Source organism: Felis catus, chromosome D1, assembly GCF_018350175.1.
Source record: "Felis catus isolate Fca126 chromosome D1, F.catus_Fca126_mat1.0, whole genome shotgun sequence".
Lineage (NCBI taxonomy): Eukaryota > Metazoa > Chordata > Mammalia > Carnivora > Felidae > Felis > Felis catus.
This window is the reverse complement of record NC_058377.1, coordinates 63,354,111-63,374,463: the sequence shown is the minus strand read 5'-3', so window position 1 is coordinate 63,374,463 and position 20,353 is coordinate 63,354,111. Positions and strand designations below refer to the sequence as shown.

The following is a 20,353-nucleotide window of genomic DNA, read 5'->3' as shown; positions in this document are numbered from 1 at the left end:
GTACATTATTTCTCATGTACTAGATCTCTCTCAGATCTAGTTTACCTAGAGACAGCGATTAGCCAGAGAACTGGGTAAATATCCAGCCCCACCCGACAGACAGCAAACTATAGTGACAGGAACATGTAGCAGGGCCTCCAGGAGCCCTAGGCAGAGAGCAGGTACCACAGATGCAAAGTAGGCATAATTAGGAAGGACTCTATCACCGGATGCTTCTACCAGCCACAGTGGCCTACTGAAGATTCAAAATAGGTTCAAAGATAAGCCTAGTAGCATAAAAGATCCAGACTCCAACTTTCAAATTCCCTAATGCCCCTGGCACAAACAGCTAAAGAAAAACCATTGCTATGTTCCTTCTCCTCCCTGCTCAAGGCCAGGACCAACCCTTAGGGAAAAGGTTGGGTCCAAGCCTCTGCCCATCTGTAATTGATCCATCCACCCCACAACAGAGACTGCTGGTGCCGGGCAGGACAATGGCTCTGGGCCAACTTCAGAGTCCAGACCACACAGGGGATCCCAGGAGAAGCGTGAGCCAAGAGGAGACTGGGCCTCTGGCAAGCTCAGCTTGGGGAAAAGGTTCACAATAAATTGCACTGCAGCCTCTTACCAGGTGCAGGATGGATGTGCAGAGGTGCAGGCAGCGATGGAGCAGCTGCAGAGCCTTGTGGTTCTCCTTGGCTAGAGCCCGTTGCAGGTCCAGCAGCCCATAGCATTGATTGGGGTCTCGGGGGAGCCAGGATACAGAGCGCAGCTCCTGCAGAAGCCTGCAATCAATGGCTAAGCTTGTCAGAGCCGGCATCTCAGCCTTCTTTCCTTGAACACTTCTGACCTCTTCCTAGCCCAGCACACCGCAGAATAAGCAAAGATTTAGAAAGATTCTAATATTCCTGGTGACCTACAGAGACAGATTCCTCTTGAGAATTCTTTGGAAGAATTCAAGCTGAGGAAGTTGCTGGCCGGGGAATGCTTTGGGAAAGGCCTGGAGTTATGTGCAAATGTTTCTACTGACTGACCTTTCTGCCAGGAGAGTGTCTCCTTGAAAGGCCTAAGGGCCCAAAAAATCTAGATGGGCAGATCAGTTTTAGGATCAAAGGTGAGGAACCTCTAACTTCTCTATGGGCTGACCATCCCTGAGAAAACCTGCTTCTGTTATCTACTCTCTCCATGAGAATTCTACATCTCTAAAAATCCTTGAAAAAGACGAAAGATCCCCAATAAGCAAAAGGTGATCATAGTGGGTATCATTTATTCAGCACCTGTTAAAAGGCATTGAACATGGTACTTTATATTTACAATCTCACTTAATTCTCACTATAGCTGCGTGGTAGAAACGTTTATCCCTAGTTTTTATATCAGGAAACGAGGCTCAAAGAGTAAAGTCCTTGCTAGGGTTCAGGATTTAAATTCAGATCTGTCCAGTCTCCAAGCCCTTATGCTTTTAATTACACTATGATGATTAGGCTAGACTGGAGGATTCCCAGAGCAAAGGTTTCAAACTAGTAACCCATGGGTCAAATTCAGACTGAAAATGTTTTCATATGTTCCAGTAAGAGTTGGCCAGCACACTGTTTTAATAAAAATTTGAGTTAAGTAGGTAAAATTAAGACATTTTACAACAAAATGTGGATTTCCAGGAAATCCTGAAAAACAAGGCAGCTGGCATGCTGTACCCATATTCCCAGAGGCAACAGACAACTGGAACTCAGTAGTGACTGTCCTATTTAGATGCAGTCTCCAGACTGTATTCCCCTGCTTCCTCATGTCTTGCACCTAATCCACTACGTTTCTTCCATAGCTCCGGCTCAGGCCCTGTGGGCATCTGAGTTTGCAACTTCTATCACTGAAGAGAATTAGAGTGGCTGAGGAGTGCAAGATAAGTAAGAAAGTACTGAAAACAGGAATAACTAAGCTTTTCTTCAAAAAAAGAACCCAAAAGGTACCATGGGAAGAGCAGAGAATTTGAATTCAGGCACCTGAGTTACATCCCTAGATCCAATACTCAATAATTGTGTGGTCTGGGGCAAGGTGATGTAGGAATACCTAATTACATGAAAATATGCTCAAGATACATTATTCATAAAAAAACTGCTTACTTAACAGTATGTCAAGTATGACCACATACGTATATGTGATAGAAAATAAGACCAGAAGGGAAATGTGCAAAATGTTTGTCGTGGTTATTTACGGTTGGTAAAATTAAAGATTTTTTTCTCTTTGTGCTTTTTCATGTCTTCCAAACCTTCTACAAGGAACATGTTATTGTTTTTTTGTAACAATAATTCAAAAGGTCCATTGACATTGTATTTTGAAGACCTTACCTGCTAATATGCAGAAGCCCAGCTCCAAAGTGGGGCACAGCAAAGAGCAGATGCTTCCCTAGGAAAGTCCGGTGCCGGTGCAGCCCGTGCAACTTCACACTCCTCTTCCAGCTACAGACCAGAGGGCAGCGACAGCATGCTACTGCTCCCCACAACACTTCTCCCCACATCCCATACTGTCACCACCTACCAAGCCAAGGCCTTGTATAAGAGGCAATATTTGAAGAACGGGATGGACTGGAGCTGTTGCCAGAGGACAGAATGGCGGTGCCAGGTGCCCAGCGTGATCGTCTCACTGCCCTCCACAGGATGGACATGCAGGATCCCAAAGGGAGAGAAGATGTAGTGCTCAGGGTTCACCTTCTTGGGTGGCACCACCACCAGGCTGTAGGGCCTTTAGAAAAGATCTCTGGTCAGCAGGAGCCTTGGGAACTCCTGCAGACGTCAGGAAGGGACAAAAGAAGGATGGAGAGGCGAAACATGGCAGCAGGAATGAAGGCAGAAGAAAGTGGGAAGAAGGAAAGAGAAAAGAATGATCTTCAAACTCAAAAAAGGAAACAAATATTATTAATGTTTTAAAAGTTTATTTATTTATTTTGAGAGAGAGAGCAAGTGGGGGAGGGACAGAGAGAGAGAGAGAGAGAGAGAGAGAGAGAGAGAGAGAGAATCCCAAGCAGGCTCCCTGCTGTCAGTGCAGAGCCCCACACAGGGTTCCATCCCACGAACTAAACCGTGAGATCATGACCTGAGCCAAAATCAAGAGCCGGACCCTTAACCAATGGAGTCATCCAAGTGCCCCAAGGAAATAAATATTAAGAATAAATGGAAGCCAAAGATGGAAGGGAAGAAAGAAAAAGGCACCCAGCCAGGTCTAAGAAGATCATATCTCCAGATCCAGATACCTTACATTCCATCAAACCTAAGATGCCATCAGTTGTAAGCTGCAGCGTTAAAAAAAAAAATGAAACATTAAAATGCTGCCAATGTGATACTCAACCAATTTGTAAGATGCATCATAATTTCAGAGATGTTAAAATGTAAAAAAAATAAAAAAGTACATCTTAGAGATGATAAAATATGTATATCTCTAGGTACTGAAATAACATGCAGAGGAAATCAGTGGGTGCTGTTGGGAGTAACTGAGAATGGGGAAAAGCAGGGGGTGAATAGAAGACTCAACACAGGCAAATAAAGAGGAAAACTGCAACCAAAAGAACCACTCAAGTACCTCCGGAACCACCTTAAAATCCTACTAAGTTCTCTTACTTCAGCACAATGCACCTGCTTCCCAAACTAAATGTCATTTATATAGCTGTATCTAGTTGCAGGGGACTGGTTAGCATAATGCTGTTTGGGCACATTCAATAAAGTATTTATCAACTTTTATTTTACAGTTTTATTTTCATAACTTGGAGCCAATAATATACTTAAGCATTAAGTATATTTGAAAGTCCTTTATAAGCTTTGATGTCCCAGTTCCTATGCCTATAATGCCTAAGAGATAAAATGGCCCTCTTCTATCTCTTCCTTCTCAACTTTCTAGAATACATGATTAAGCAAATGACTGAAGAACATTTAGATAGATCCAGAATGAACTCACTAAGTCAAGTCATGTAAAACTTTGTTTCCTTTCTGACAAAGTGACTAGATTTTCCCAAGTACTCTTTTCCCCCAAACCATTTCTTCTGAAACAAAGAGGAGCCATAACTTTTTCCAAGATAGTTAAGGAAAGAATATAGGATTTAAAACTGAATCTACCTGACTCAAGTCACCTCCCTTAACCACTGGGCTGCTTAGTTTCCCATAGTTTCCTGTACTAATTGAACCCTGGCTCCCCCAAGGGGTCATTCCTTCCCTTATGACCTTCTTAATGAACACTACTCTTTCTTTTCTCTTTTTCAAAAGCTGCTTTCTTCTTCTTTTTCTCCTCCTTCTTCTCCCTCTTCTCCTTCTTCTTCTAGGATTTTAAGTAATCTCTACAACCAACATTGTACAACCAAACTTACAACCCCAAGGTCAAGAGTTCCATGCTCTACAGAATGAGCCAGCCAGGCACCCCTAAATGCTACTCTTCCTGCACATGGTCAGGATAGAGGGTACTCTTCTCACTCCCCACAGCGAGTGCTCCTTTGGGGGATAGTTACTCATTCGACTGTGCTAGGCACTAGGGATATAGCAGTAAACAGGAAAAATTCAGTTCCTGACTTCATATGGAATTTAATTAAACCATTTATTGAGTTTCCCTTCTGTCCAAGTGCTGTGATTGGAGATGAGGACATAAAAATAACTGCTACATAGTCCTTGCCCTCAAAGGGCTCAGATCAATCGGAGTATTAAGTGATGCTAGAGAGTATTCAACTGCTTCCCAAACACCTCAAGCTCTCTGCCTTACTGAAACACAGCAAGTTCTATATGGAACTCATCATCTACTTGCCTCCATGCCTGTTCCTACTCTGGATAATTCATTCATTCATTCAACAAATGTTATTGAGTCTCTACTCTATGCCAAATTGTTCTAAACCCTCAGGGTATGCTGTTAAACATAACAAACAAAAATCCCTGCCCTGACAGAGCTCTCATTCTATTGAAGAAGAAAGATGATAAACATAATAAATGAGAGGGGAAGAAAAGCACAGGAAGAGGAGGTTGGCAATACCAGGGGAGGACAAGAGTTCTGGGGGGAGGGGGGAGGGGGAGGGAGGGAGAGGTGACACTTGAATAAAGACTCTAATGAAGTGAAGAAATAAATTCCTATCTGAGTATGAATTAACATCCAGGACAAATACCAATATAACACTGTATGTTAACTATGTTAGAATTAAAATGAAAAACTTAATTAAAAAACCTGGGACGGGGCGCCTGGGTGGCGCAGTCGGTTAAGCGTCCGACTTCAGCCAGGTCACGATCTCGCGGTCTGTGAGTTCGAGCCCCGCGTCAGGCTCTGGGCTGATGGCTCAGAGCCTGGAGCCTGCTTCTGATTCTGTGTCTCCCTCTCTCTCTCTGCCCCTCCCCCGTTCATGCTCTGTCTCTCTCTGTCTCAAAAATAAATAAATGTTAAAAAAAAAAAAATTAAAAATAAAATAAAATAAAATAAAATAAACCTGGGACAAATCCAAGAAAAAATTGATAAATTCAAACACATTGAAAAAAAAAAACCCATTACATGTCCAAGAAACAAAAGGAAACAATAAAGGGCAGGGTTCTGCTTTAACTAATGGTGCACTAGAAATTTAGAACACTCTCACCTGAGAACAACTAGAAAAAGGCAAAATAAACTGGTAAAATATGAAAATCATCTGTATGGACACATCAGCGAAGTCCAAATTAAATGCCGTGGGCTCTGGGTTTGTACCCTGGTCACATTATAGGTTGAAGCAGAAAACATGGCTTTCCTGGGTGTGGGTCCCCAGCTGCAGCCTCTGATCTTTGGCTGTCTGTGCCTACCCAAAGCTCGGCTCAGGAGCTGACAGTAAAACTGACACACAATCGCCAATAGTGGGATCCACAGGCACCTCTGTTTGGGGAAAAGCACCACCAAATGCTAAACTCACTTCACTGGATTTCCTTCTTTGGCAGATGTTCGTCCTATAATTATTCACTGCCTTTTAGTTCTCTTGCTCATGGTTTCTTGTCTCTCCGTGTGCCTAATTATCTTTGATTGTGCTGCTTCTCTGATTATGATGGAGCTGATAGTTTAAAAGTTCTAAGCTTGTAATTTTCTTGGTGTGAGCTCTCCACTGCAGTCAGTAAGCATCCCGTCCCACACCGCCACTGTTACTGGTCAGGTGTGGTGGCTGGCCACTGGATGTCAGTAGGTAGTTCATCACAGTCAGCCACAAGTGATCATTTCATTAACTGTGATCCACTACATGGCATGGATTACTAGGACACTATACACCATTTGCACGGAGCTCAGTACTGTTCAAGGCCAAGGACATTACCAAGGCAATATCAGAATCCCATATTTGAGGCTCCTTTCCTTTCATGATATCGGTAACGGTCCAATCAGGAAAGCAGAAACCAAACAGGGCATTTCAACAAAGTGAATTTAATAGAGAGCTTTTTTTTTTTTTTTAAGGTGTCAAAGAAACAAACAGCCGAAAGGGAACACCAAGGTGGCACTGATACAATAACCACAGGAATGGATGCCAGCTCTAGAATGAGAGGAACATAGGGAAGGGGTCTGGATTCTCAGAAGCTATGAGCTTGGGGGAGGGGCTTGTAGACCTGGGGCCTGGATTTCATTGGAGGCGCTGCCAGACTGGTACTAGTGCCTTCGGAGTTTGGAGGAGGGGCAGTCAAGATACAGAAAGCTGATGGGCAGGTGCCACCCAGCTGGCGCTGGTGCCGTCAGAATCATGAAGAGGCTAATTCAGAAGGTGCCCACTGCCGCCAGGGTGGAGGACCAATCCTGACAGAAGGAGCAAGCAAGGGAAAGAGGAAGTTCCTTCTCTTATCTTGCTGTCCAGTCTCCTTCTAGCACCCCCTACTAACCAAACCTAACAGGGGGCGCCTGGGTGGCTCAGTCAGTTGAGCGCGACTTTGGCTCAGGTCATGATCTCCTGGCCTGTGAGTTTGAGCCCCGTCGGGCTCTGTGCTGACAGCTCAGAGCCTGGCGCCTGCTTCGGATTCTGAGTCTCCCTCTCTCTCTGCCCTTCCCCCGCTCATGCTCTGTCTCTCTCTCTCTCTCTCTGTCAAAAATAAATAAACATTAAAAAAAAAAAAACAAAAAACCTAACAGGAGGCCAGTTGAAAAAGGAGGAGTAAAGTTTGCAGTCTCAGCCCCAGTGTCATGAAGTAGTGAGAGAAGAGCCAAAAGACAACTGCTTAATAACTGGCACAATGCTTTCAGTGAGAACTTGTTAAATGACCTGATCAGTAAATGCATGGATATGCCCCATTAGTGCTACATAAGCTCAGGAGAAAGACAGCAGTGTATGTAGGAAACAGAGCCTTCTGGGAGGGTACACGACATACTGCTGAAGAGCATGGACTTTTGAGTTAAGACAGTGCTAGGTTTGTCTGTTTCTACCACTTAGTATGTGACAAGTTACTTAACCTCTTTATGCCTCAGGGTGCTCGTCTCATGTATGGAAATAATAACAGCACAATGCTTGGAAAAAAAAATTGATTAATGGTAATTATTATTTCTGAGAAGAGACGGGATTTGAACAGGGCTTTGAGACATACATAAATTTTAGAGCTAACAGAAGAAAATGAACACCTCCTGAGTCATGTGGAAGGAGGGGACTTGTTTTTATAGCCCCAGAGTTAAAACCAGGACCAGAAGGTAGAAGTTAAAAGAAGACAGAGCTTGGTTCAGTCTAAGGAACAGGGCCCCTTGGGAAACTCAAAGCTTCCCCTCACTGTTCAAACACCAGATTTGTGCACTGGAGTTGGAAGAGATCCCCATTAAATTCCCTTCCGAGGCTACGACCAAATGTTTCTACCATTTTAGGACAGAATAAAGAAGACAGAACCAAAAGTAGAAAAGGCTGTGAGAGCAAAGGGAGCAAAGAAGAGGTGCAGAACGGAAAGGAGGAAGCTGAGAAGGGAAGAGGGAGGCAAACTGGAAAACAGAGGAGAAGCAGCCAGAGAAGAGAAAGGACAGGAGAGGAGTGGGTAAGGAGAGGAAGCCGGGTGGGAGATAGCATGGGAGGAAAACAGGGAGTGGCCAGAGTAAAAGCCATCTGGACTTACCTAAAGTGCCGGCTGGGAGCTACATTGAGATAGAGGAAGTGGATCTTCTTCAGGTATCTCTCTGTCTTCATAATGGTCATCACCTGGCTACCCAGGAGGGAAGTCTGAAATGAGAAGCCAGAGCTTCTCTTCTGTAATGTTTTCTTCCCAGGAACTTGTGTATCAATCTGAGACCTGTATGATTAAAAAAAAAAAAAAAAAAAAAAATCAGGAGAAAAGAGACAGAGCAAGGAGTCAGCTTGCCACTGTTAGCCAGTGACAGGAGGAGCAGATTGGATGCTGAAGAGGATGTGATGTAGTATTGTCAGAGCCTATACCCTACCCTACCGCCTATACCCTACCCTACCACCTATACCCAAAGGTATTCACATACCGAGCAAATACCGTCAAGCAGCTATATTCACACAGACCAATCAATGAACAACCCTTCCCTTTCTGACAAATGAATAATCATTCTGGACTTCTTATGATTACTATGAAGCTATTATTATATAATACTGAATGAAATGGGAATATTTTGTTTTCCCAGCTCATCATCTAGCAAGCCCACAGGCCTGATTTCTCCACCACTGCTTCCTAACCTAGATCTCCTAACCATTGCCCCCATTATGCCTGCTTTCCAACTCTGCATGATTCCATGCCTGTGAGTCTTTCTTGCTCTTCCTCCATCACCACCTAACTTCTAGTTTCACATCCTTTCCTTTCCAGCCAGGATCCAATGGTGCATTCTTCAATCCCCTCAAGCCTACACCAGTACTTTCAGTCTTTTTACCCTTCAACGCCAGCCAACAAAATTGATATAAAAATTAATTTTTCAAGAAACCAAAAACTGAATACCTGGACTATACTAGGCAAGTATATAGCAATGTCACTAATTGACCCAAACCTAGATCAACAGAACAAGTTACCCCAGAGATAACAGTACCACCCTATTCTAAAAGTTCGTATCAACAATAGGGCTTGTAACCTTGATGTTGGATCGGGACATTTGAACCGTGTAACAGCTACTGAAGTTTCATTTCCTCAACAGTTAAGAGTCCTACATGATCTAAATTGGTTCAGATTACTGAACCAGGAATATCAGCCCCTCGACGGATTCCTGGTATCTGATCTCAATTATGCGCTCATGCTGCTCTGGTATCTTCATACAAGTCCTCAGGCACCCTATATCTTTCAGTCCCCTCAGCTGCTATTCCAGACCTCTACCTACTCCCATGCCCAGCCCTGCCAGGCCCCACCTCATTCCCTTCCCTGACTCCTTCCCCGCCCAGAGAACACTGAGGTTCTTGGCCATCAACTAACTTCCCCTAGTTCAGCTGCTTTCCCACACATTTATCTGCCCAGATTCCCATCCTAATCCCATCCTAATCAACTTGAGAGGAAGCAATGCCCTTTCTTCTCTGTAAGACTAATTCCTCCATTTGTGAAGTGGATCCTTTATCCTCTCTTCATGCTATATTTTCAATCTCTTTCTTTTCTTATTGTTAGCCTATATTTATTCATGCACTGTGCAAAAAAATATTGAACACCCACTTCTCAAGCATTGTCGTAAGGGCTATGAACATCTATCTTATTTTTTTTAGGAGGCCTATCCAGACACCAGTGTCCCATTATCTCTCTCTCCCTTTCAAGCCAACCTTCATGAAAGAATAGTAAAATGTGATTTCTACTTCCTTATCTCCCGTTTGCTCCTGAATGCACTAAAATCTGGCTTCCCCTTCACAAAACTGCCTGAAATAAATCACTCTCACCAACCTCCTCGTTACTAAAACCAATGAACATTTTTCAGATTTTTCTTACTTGCTTCAGTAGCATTTAATACTAACTGCTTCCCCCTCCTTGAAACTCTCCTCTTATTTCATCTCATAACCTGCAAGATATTTTGTTAATAACTTCAATCTAAACCAAAGTGCCTCTGATGTGCTTTCCCCTACATGTACACACACACGCACCCGTACACATACACACACACACAGGAGCAGCCAGGGGAAAGGCGATGTTCTCTTTATTATATAGCACTTATCACAATTTGAAATTATATTTTATTGGCATCAACTTATTTAATATTATTCCCCCAACTGAACTGTAAAACCCCAAAGAAAGAGAATGAGTGTGTCTTGTTCATGTCTGTATCTCCAGCATCTAGCAGTTCCTAATACGTACTGGGTCTCCAGTGATACTTATTGAATGAATGGATGTCTGGAGGAACAGACCTGGAGAACTTCATGCAAGCTAAGCCACATTAGCTAGGCCTCAGAGACTTATTACCAGGTCCAAAGAGAAAAGCAAAGAACTTGACCCCTTTCCAACATCTCAGTCCATTCTCACTTTAGTTATATACTCCCAGGAAACATATTCAGGGCACAGGGCAGGTCTTGGAAAAAGAAAGGATCTGCTGGGGATCTTGAAGATATGAATTGTCAGCACTGTCCCCTTCTATCAGAGCCCCAGGAGCCTACCTATCTGTCCACCATTACAGCTTTAAGATTTTAGGAAAAAATTTGACCCAGCCATAAACTTAGAGCAAAAACTGAGGAAGCCAATCCAGATTAAAGGTAAAGCTACCCTTCTTCCCAGTGAATGTGTACTAGACAAGTTGCAAAGCACTTAGAAAATCAGGCCAGACTAGTATCCAAAATCTATAAAGAACTCACCAAACTCCACACCCGAAAAACAAATAATACAGTGAAGAAATGGGCAGAAAACATGAATAGACAGTTCTCTGAAGACATCCAGATGGCCAACAGGCACATGAAAAGATACTCAATGTCACTCCTCATCAGGGAAATACAAATCAAAACCACACTCAGATACCACCTCACACCAGTCAGAGTGGCTAAAATGAACAAATCAGGAGACTATAGATGCTGGAGAGGATGTGGAGAAACGGGAACCCTCTTGAACTGTTGGTGGGAAGGCAAACTGTTGGTGGGAGCGGTGCAGCCGCTCTGGAAAACAGCGTGGAGGTTCCTCAAAAAAATTAAAAATAGATCTACCCTATGACCCAGCAATAGCACTGCTAGGAATTTACCCAAGGGATACAGGAGTGCTGATGAAGAGGGGCACTTGTACCCCAATGTTTATAGCAGCACTTTCAACAATAGCCAAATTATGGAAAGAGCCTAAATGTCCATCAACTGATGAATGGATAAAGCAATTGTGGTTTATATGCACAATGGAATACTACTTGGCAATGAGAAAGAATGAAATATGGCCTTTTGTAGCAACGTGGATGGAACTGGAGAGTGTTATGCTAAGTGACATAAGTCATACAGAGAAAGACAGATACCATATGTTTTCACTCTTATGTGGATCCTGAGAAACTTAACAGAAGACCATGGGGGAGGGGAAGGAAAAAAAAAAGTTAGAGAGGGAGGGAGCCAAACCATAAGAGACTCTTAAAAACTGAGAATAAACTGAGGGTTGATGGGGGTGGGCGGGAGGGGAGGGTGGGTGAGGGGCATTGAGGAGGGCACCTGTTGGGAGGAGCACTGGGTGTTGTATGGAAACTAATTTGACAATAAACTTCATATTAAAAAAATAAATAAATAAATAAATAATTTTAGGATTAAAAAAAAAAAGAAGAAGAAAATCAGGCCAGAGGATGGGGGGGGGGGGGAATTCTAAGACTAGTGTTAAAGAACTCTGAGAAGAGGAGGTCTCTGTAGACACTCTGAAATCTTGAAAGGAGCAATGAGAGCCCGACTGGGGGAAACAATTGGCACTCAAGGGGCCAGGATACCCACACTGGCAGGGCAGGAAGAAGGCTCTGAAAAGGTCAGAATGAATGTCGCATTTGCCTGAGCTGCCAACTCTAATGTGCTTTGGGGCTGGCTTAGCTCACACACAAATGTGTGGGAAGGTCCCTCAGACAAGCATTCACCTAGGAGCGTCCTGAGGGAAGAACCTGTACACAACATCCAGCACCCAGCCCTAGGCAGGCCCAGAGGAGAGGGTCAGGGATTATGAAAGAGTGAGAAAAAGAACTAAAGAAGCTTCTAGCACCATCTGAGAAAGATCTGGAAACTGTGGAAACTCAAGCTGTTTTCTGATGCCTTGGCTTCCTTATAGCTGACTTTTGATTTTCATGAATTTCTGCATTGCCTGAAGGGGATTAACAGTTAGAACACTCGGTTTATTTGCAGACAAAAAGGGAGAAAGAAACAGCTGCAACCAGCATAGCTTGGGGTTCAGGCTAATGCCTAAAATCAATAGGGAGCTGGCCCTAGACTTCGAAGTGATGCTGGAGGCACCCGTTAAGTTTCTTCTTTTTCCCCTCTGCTCAAAGCCCCACTCTGGGTCCCTCACTTACTTAGTCTCTTTTCTTCCAACAGGCTCCTCCTCTGCATCATCAGTGTCCCTGCTTTCATACCGTACGGGGATGTCTGTGGCCAGTGCCAAGGGCAGGAGGCTAAGGCCATCTAGCCACCAGGTCTCTTTCAGGGCCACCTGGGCACCAACAATACCCAGGCTGCGCTGTAGCTCTGGCAGTGTCAGTGGTCGCAGCGATGTAGCCAACTCCTCCCCCACGTGCTGCCCACCCCAGCGGGCCTGCACAAAAGGGCAGACTGGGTGTGGGGGCCTGTGACGGAACTTCTGCTTCTGGGAACAGCACTCAATATGTGAGGCACTCTCTAACAAAGAGGTGTCTGGGGGAAAGGCCTGCTCTATGGCATCTAGCAGGTCCAGCTGGAGCTGGGATTGGACCCAGGGTGCCCAGTGGGACAGCTGCTCCAGGAAGGGCAGCAAATCAAGGTGACCAACAAGCAGCACACGATATGGAGGCAGCAGACGCAGCACCGCATGCAGGTAGTGCCAAGCTGCAGGGCTGCCATCCCGCAGGACAGCTGAGAACAGAGTTTGGAGCTCAGCTACCAGGAGCTCCAGCGCTGTGGGCTGCTCTGACTGGCTCACTGCCTTTGGGGACTGTCTCTGTGTCCTCTGACGGTCCTGGAGCTGCTCTTTCGTGTCTGGAACACAGACGGAGTGCTGAGATTCAAGGGCTTCAGGTGATGCCTCTTCAGGAGACAAGTCCGCCTTTGGCTCCGAGACCAAGAGGAGCTGGGCATTCAGCTGCTGTCGAACTGACCTTGCCCACTGTTCAGGTTCTGACTGCCAGTTCCAGGCTCCTGGCTGCTGGGTCTCACCTGTTTGGCCCAGCCCAGAACAGGGGTGAGAGAAGGGGCCTTAGGTTCTGGGCTAGGAATGTCAGGGTCTAAGGGGCTGGGGGACAGGGGAGGGGAGGGACTTAGGACAGGGAAATGGATGGAGCTGCAGGGCAGCTGCAGGGCAGAGCCAGAACAGCAGAGGACAACAGTTTCCCCAATGACTCTGGTAAGAAGCAGGCCCAAGACAAAGGCAGGGGCCCTCTCTGCACAAGAGTTCCTTCCCACCACCCAGGACACAGTCCCCCTCACCTGGTGTAAGGGGTACAGGAGGCAATGGAAGGGAAGAGAGACTGATGTGCTGGTAAGGTTTCATCCCAACTGCCTGTTGGAGAAACTGGTGAACCAAGACTTGGGTCCCAAGCACAGGCTCACTCTACTCACAGCTGCCCATACAGAGAGACTGGCACATGGAGGAGTGATCACTTGCACAAACTGATGCACACTTGGAAAGGGCTCACTCAGAGAACTTTGGTAACAGCAAGGAACGTCACTGGGAGTGGAGCCCAGGGATGGCCTGAAGGGAGGAACAGGTGGTCACTCTGTGGCAACAAAGCCCCAGTCCTGTCTGAACATGGGCTGAGGGGGCTCTTGGGAACAGAAAGCACAGAGAACTACATGGTTCAGATGAGGTTGGGGGAGTGTAGAGAGGAAAAAGTGGCAAAGGACCAAGCTGGAAGGAGGAGGAGGAGAAGGAGGAAGGGGAAGAGGAAGAGGAATAGGAGGAGGAAAAGGAAGGAGAGAGAGAAGGGAAGAAGAAGAGGGGGAGGGCCAGGGGGTCCCTGGGAGTGTGGGAGGAGGGGAACTTCCTGGGGCAGTGGCAAGGGAGGTCTGAGGGCAAAGGGAAGAGGATTATAAGCTGGATACTCACCCGCAGCTCCATCCCCTCCCAGCTGTTAGAACCGTTACAGGGTCCCTTAAGGCCCGAGCCTTCACCCCAGAATTCCGGAACCCTCAGAAACCGGAAAGGGGAGGAGTCAGCATCCGTGCTGGTCCGGGGTCGCACAAGGGCAGGGCGAGGGGCTAGGGCGAGGACAGGGAAGCTGAAGCACTGCGGCCCAGACCAAACCTGCTGGCTGCCCACACGCTTTGAGAATAGGTGATCGGTCTGGCTGGGTCTGAAAAAGAAATGACACGGTGATTTGGGGAAGTAGCAACCGTGAGGGCGTCGTGGGAAAGTATGATCCCTGTGCCTATTTATGCATTCACTGAACGTCTTAGCTGGCACCAAGTACCAGCAAGTTATGTCTTTGGGACCCTACCTGCACCCCATCCACATATCCACCAACCCTACCTTACCACCTCCCCCACAAGCAAACCCCTAATAAGACAAAATCCTTGATCATAAGAAGTCCAAAATGGGGGGTGGGAAGGTCTGAATGATTTAAGGAAAGAAGAAGGAAGGAAGGAAGGAAGGAAGGAAGGAAGGAAGGAAGGAAGGAAGGAAGGAAGGAAGGAAAAGGAAAAGAAAGAAAGAAAGAAAGAAAGAAAGAAAGAAAGAAAGAAAGAAAGAAAGAAAGAAAGAAAGAAAGAAAGAAAGAGAAAGAGAAAGAAAGAAAGAAAATTCAGCATATGACACAGTCCCACCTCTGCCCTGCAATCCAGATTTGTACGTCCATCTGCCTCCTTAATGGCTCTACTTGGATATCTGATAAATAACACAAACTTAAAATCTTAAAATGTCCAAACCAGACTTCTAACTACCACCTCCCTCCCGGTGGCAAAAGAAACCTACTCCTTTCACCGCCTCCCCCAAAATGACAAGTCCATTTTTCCAGTTGCTTGGGTCAATACCTTGAAATCACCTTAGATTTCTCTTTCCATCCCTCTCTTCCCACCTCAGCCTACCTCCCATGTTGAATCCTTTGGCAAATTCTGTTGGCTATAGCTTCAAAATCTATCCAGAATCCAACAATTCCTCACCACCTTAAGTGTCACAACCTTAGTCTGTGTCACTATCACTTCTCACCTGGATTATTCCATAGCCTTCTAACTGGACTCCCTCCTTCGACCCTTGTCCCCACAATCTGTTCTTTTCAGAGCAGCCAGTGACCCTTTTCAAAGGGCAGCTCTTGTCACTCCTCTGCTTAAAACTAATGCCCTATCATCTCATTCCCTCTGGTGAAAGCCAAAGTCCTACATGGCCTACAAGTTGCTATGTGATCAGCCACCTACTATCTCTCCTTCTCTCCTATTCTCTCTCCTCATCCACTCCACTTGAGCTGTGCTTGGATTACACCGAGAATGCTCCCATCTCAGAGCCTATGTATCAATTACTCTGCTTGTGTATCTATTAGGAGACATACAAGGTTTCATACAAGTGTTCTGTGCCTGTGTAACAAATTACCACAACCTAAGTAGCTTAGAAACAAATACCCGTTTAGTACCTTGTAGTTCTGCAGATCCATGTTTAGCATGGCTTGGCTGGGTTCTTTGCTCAGAGTATCAGAAACCTGAAATCTAAGAGTGGGCTGGGCTGAGTTCTCATCTGAAAGCTCTGGGGGAAAATTCTTTTCCAAGCTCATTCTTGCTGGCAGGATTCAGATCCTCACAGTTGTAAGACTAGGTCCCAATTTCCTTTCTGGCCATCAGTTGGGGACCATATTCAGGTCCTAGAGGCCACCTTCCTTCATTGCCATGTGATTCATCCACCTTCAGGCCAGCAACCATGTCTCAAACTCTTTGCAAGCTTGGAATCTTTCTGAATCCAGCCAGAGAAATCTCCCTGCTTTTAAAAAGTCCATGTGGTTAGGTCAGACCCACCCAGATAATATTGCTTTCTTACAGTCAAGTCTGCCATATAAGCTGTCATATTCATAGTCCTAGCGATGATGTAGGATATGCACACAGGGAGTGGGAAATTCAGGACCATCTTAAAATTCTGCCAGCCACATATGTTACAACAACAAAAGGACCCCAAAATACAGTGGTTTAAACCATATGGAAGTTTTTTTTCCCTCTTACATAACTGCCCAAGTATAAATACTTGAGGGCTAACGTGACAGCCTTTCAGTTGTTCTACTTTCTCCAAGAAGGTGGTCCTTGTCTTCCATGTCCAAGAGAGTTCACCACCATGCTGCTAGGTCCCATCACAGTCCGTGGAGGAAAAATTAGAAGCCACACCCTTACTTTTTTTTATATATTTTTTCATGTTTATTTATTTTGAGAGTGAGAGAGAGAGAGAGAGAGAGAGAGAGAGCAAGTAAGGGAGGGGCAGTGAGAAAGAGGGAGAATTGCAAGCAGGCCCCACAATGTCAGTGCAGAGCCTAATGCAGGGCTCAATCTTATGAACTGTGAGATAGTGACCTGAGCCAAAAATCAAGAGTTGGACACTTAACAGACTGAGCCACCCAGGCACCCAAGTAGGGGGCACACCTTTACTTTTAAGGGCACAATCTGGCAATGCACACATCACTCAAACACATGGGCACACCTAGCTGCAAGGAAAGCTGTAAAATCTGATCTTTATTTCCAGTGACCATGTGCCCAGATAAAAGTCAAGAGTCAATTAGTAAAGAAAGAAGGAGACAATGGATACTGAGGGACAATGAGAGGCTTATACCACAAGGAGCACTCTTCCAGATGTCCCCAAGGCTTATTCCCTCATTTCAAGTCTGTTCAGAGACCTTATCAATGAGTTCTTTGACTATCCAGCATAAAATAACAACACTGTTCCTACCTTCCTTACCCTTTCTACCCTGCATTATTTTTCTCCACAGCACTTAGTCCCATCTCATGTAAATACTTATTTGCTTACTGCCTATTTCCCTTGACCAGAAACATAAGTTCCGTGGTGGCTTGATTGCTCTCTGTGCATCCCCATTCCCTGGTGCTGGCACCATGAGTAGGTGATCAGAAAATATTTATGGAACAAATGCATAAATGTATAGCAGTCTTCATTGATGAGAAAGGGGATCACCTCTGGAGTCAGACTGTCTGGATCGAAAACCTGACTGTACCACTCACTAGTTGTACGGTATTTTGCCTCCATTTCAATTAAAAAAAATTTTTTTAATGTTTATTTTTGAGAGAGAGAGAGAGACAGAGTGTGAATGGGCAAGGGGGAGAGAGAGAGGGAGATACAGAATCCGAAGCAGGCCCCAGGCTCCGAGCTGTCAGCACAGAATCTAACATGGGGCTCAAACTCATGAGAGATCATGATCTGAGCCAAAGTCAGACACTTAACCAACTGAGCCACCCAGGCACCCCATCAAAAAAATTTTTTTAAATAAAATGAAGGTAATAACAGCATTTACCTAACAGGGTTGCTATGAGGATTAAATGAGTTAATGTACGTAAAATGCCTAGAATAAAGCTCAGTGAAGCTATGTGTTTTTGTTGTTTGTGGCACTCTACCAAGTGCTGTTTAGGTAAAGGTGGACAAGACATAATAGTGTTCAGTGAGGGCAGCAGTTCTTCCTGGAAAGGGCAAAGAAGAGTCCCAGAGTCACAGCAGGCCTTGAAATTCATGGCCCTAAAACAATGGTTTTCCAGACAGACAAGGACAGAAGAAAATCATGTTCAGTGGCCTCTACTGAGCCCTCAACACTGCCTAAAAATTGAATTATAGTTTTTCTGTCAGTCTACTCTTCCATTCTGTGAAAATTCTATTTCAAACTTGTACTCTTTCATCTTCCATTTTCTTGTTTCACTCTCCAATGATAACTTCATCTCCTATTAAACAAAAAATTAGATGCTGTTTCAGAGTTCTTCAGAGAAACAGAAACAATAGGATACACACACACACACACACACACACACACACACACACACACACACATATATAGGTAAGTAGGTAGGTAGATAGATTTATTTTATTTTATTTTAGAGAGAGAGGGCATAAGTGAGGGGCAGAAAGAGAGGGAGGGGAGAAAGAGAGAATCCCACAAGGAGAGAGAGAGAGAATGAGAGAAGAGGGACTCACCTGAAGCAGGGCTAATTTTTTTTTTTTTTTTTTTACCTGAAGTGGGGCTCATGCTCACCTAAAGCAAGGCTCGAACTCACTAACCCTGAGATCACGACCTAAGCTGAAGTCAGATGCTTAACTCACTAAGTCACCCAGGCGTGTCCCTAGATAGATTTATTTTAAAGAATTGGCTCACATGATTGTGGGGGCTGGCAAGTTCAAAATCTATAAGATAGGTCAGTATGCTGGAAACTCAGGCAGGAATTAATGCTGTGGTCTTTTTGTTTTGTTTTGTTTTTTTAAGTTTGTTTGTTTGTTTACTTATTTATTATTTTGAAAGAGGCAGAGACAGCATGAGCAGGGGAGGGGCAGACAGAGGGAGATTGAAAATCCCAAGCAGGCTGCACACTACCTTGTGCAGCCTGGTACACCAGTACCAGTTGCAGAGCCTGATCCAGGGCTCAAATGCACAAACTGCAAGATCATGACCTGAGCCGAAACCAAGAGTCAGACACTTAACGGACTGAGCCACCCAGTCACCCCAATGCTGCAGTCTTGAGGCAGAATTCCTTGAGAAATCTGTTTTGCTCCTGTGGTCTTCAACTGATTGAATGAAGCCCACCTTCATTAAGAGTAGTTTCTGTCATTTAAAGTCAACTAATTACAGATGTTAACCACATCTATCAAATACCTTCACAGCAATACCTAAATTAGTATTTGATTAAATAACTGGGCACTGTAACCTAGCCAAGTTGATACATAAAAACTATCACACATGATATTTAAAAGAAACTCTCTTAGGGCACTTGGGTGGCTCAGTTGGTCAAGCATCTGACTCTTGATTTCACCTCAGGTTCATGATCTCATGGTTTGTGGGATCGAGCCCCACACTGAGCTCTGCGCTGATACAGATGGGATTCCCTCTCCTCTCTCTCTGCCCCTCCCTTCCTCGCACATGCTCTCTCTCTCTCAAAATAAATAAATGTTTAAAAAGTATATTAAAAAGAATATTTAAAAAATAAAATAAACTCTCTCAATCTCCCAGTACCAAATTAAAAAACTACTTAGATCTGCTTTATCCATCCTCCATCCTTCCTGTTACCAATGAGATGCTCCTCCTTTCTCTAAAGCCAAGCTCTAGACCTTTGCTCTGGGACTCTCTTTCTTGCCTTCACTTACTCAGCAAATAGTTATTGAGCACCAATTGTTTTAGGCACTATTTTAGGTCTTTGGTTACATCAGCATACAAAGCAATAGCATTGACAAAATTCCTAATTTATGAATTTATAGAACGTAAATTCTAGTGGGAGATACAAGTAATAATAAACAAAATGAGCCCCCTTACCCATTTCACCAATGGGTGAAGGGAACCAAAAGGTAAAAATAAAAATAAATAGAACTTAGGCACAATATAATTGTAAGCCACAGGACTGGTCAATACATAGGGTATGATTTAAAACTCTCAATTTCCATAGGAATATTATTGATCTTAATCTTCACCCTCTCCAGTAGGATCACATTTAGAGAATTTATATCACTAGTCTTGGGAATGAAAATAATACTTTGAATCTGAAGGAAGAGAATTACATGCGAAAGCCCTACAATTGTTTCTATCCTAACCTAGTTTCTGTTTAGATGATAAAACAAGCCTATTCCAAAAGTCCACACTATGTCCTGTTTATGTGTGATAACAGTCCAAAATAGTCTTCCGGGGGGGGGGGGGGGGGAAACAGTAATGTAAACCACTGCAGGAGACAATGCCAATATAAACAATTTTGTATAATCACGGTAATATATGACCAAATTTTATAAAATCTTGATCCAGAATTAAAAACAAAGAACAAAATGAGTAAACTACATAGTATGTGAGAAATGATAATGCCATGGAAAAACAGAGAATAAAGAGAATCAGGAATGTCTAGGGAGAGGATGGGTTGCAATGTATATATGTATGTATGTATGTATTTTGTATTGTTTTCAGGAGTAGAATTTAGTCATCACTTACATATAACACCCAGTGCTCATCACAAGTGTCCTCCTTAATACCCATTACCTATTTAACCCATCCTGACCCACCTCCCTCCATCAACCCTCAGTTTATTCTCCATGGTAAAGAGTCTCTTATGGTTGGTTTCCCTCTCCTTTTTCCCCCCTTCCCATAAGTTCATCTGTTTTGTTTCTTAAATTCTAATATGAGTGAAATCATATGGTATTTGTCTTTCTCTGACGGACTTATTTCACTTAGTATAATACGCTCTAGCTCC

The 20,353-nt window shown here is 44.3% G+C and overlaps 1 protein-coding gene across 30 annotated transcripts in view; it reads right to left on the bottom strand.

Moving 5' to 3' along the window:
* Window positions 1–13,575, bottom strand: part of DNHD1 (dynein heavy chain domain 1) — a 98,802-nt gene extending 85,227 nt beyond the window's left edge. For all 30 annotated transcript variants that reach the window (XM_045038861.1, XM_045038866.1, XM_045038865.1 and 27 more), the window contains exons 1-6: window positions 13,436–13,575; window positions 12,331–13,165; window positions 8,019–8,192; window positions 2,509–2,712; window positions 2,319–2,429; window positions 608–764 (exon numbers count right to left, since the gene is read on the bottom strand). In XM_045038861.1, coding sequence (XP_044894796.1) covers window positions 608–764; window positions 2,319–2,429; window positions 2,509–2,712; window positions 8,019–8,192; window positions 12,331–13,165; window positions 13,436–13,499 — 1,545 coding nt within the window. In that variant the 5' untranslated portion in view covers window positions 13,500–13,575. The remainder of the gene's footprint in view (window positions 1–607; window positions 765–2,318; window positions 2,430–2,508; window positions 2,713–8,018; window positions 8,193–12,330; window positions 13,166–13,435) is intronic.
* Window positions 13,576–20,353: the final 6,778 nt, after the last annotated feature.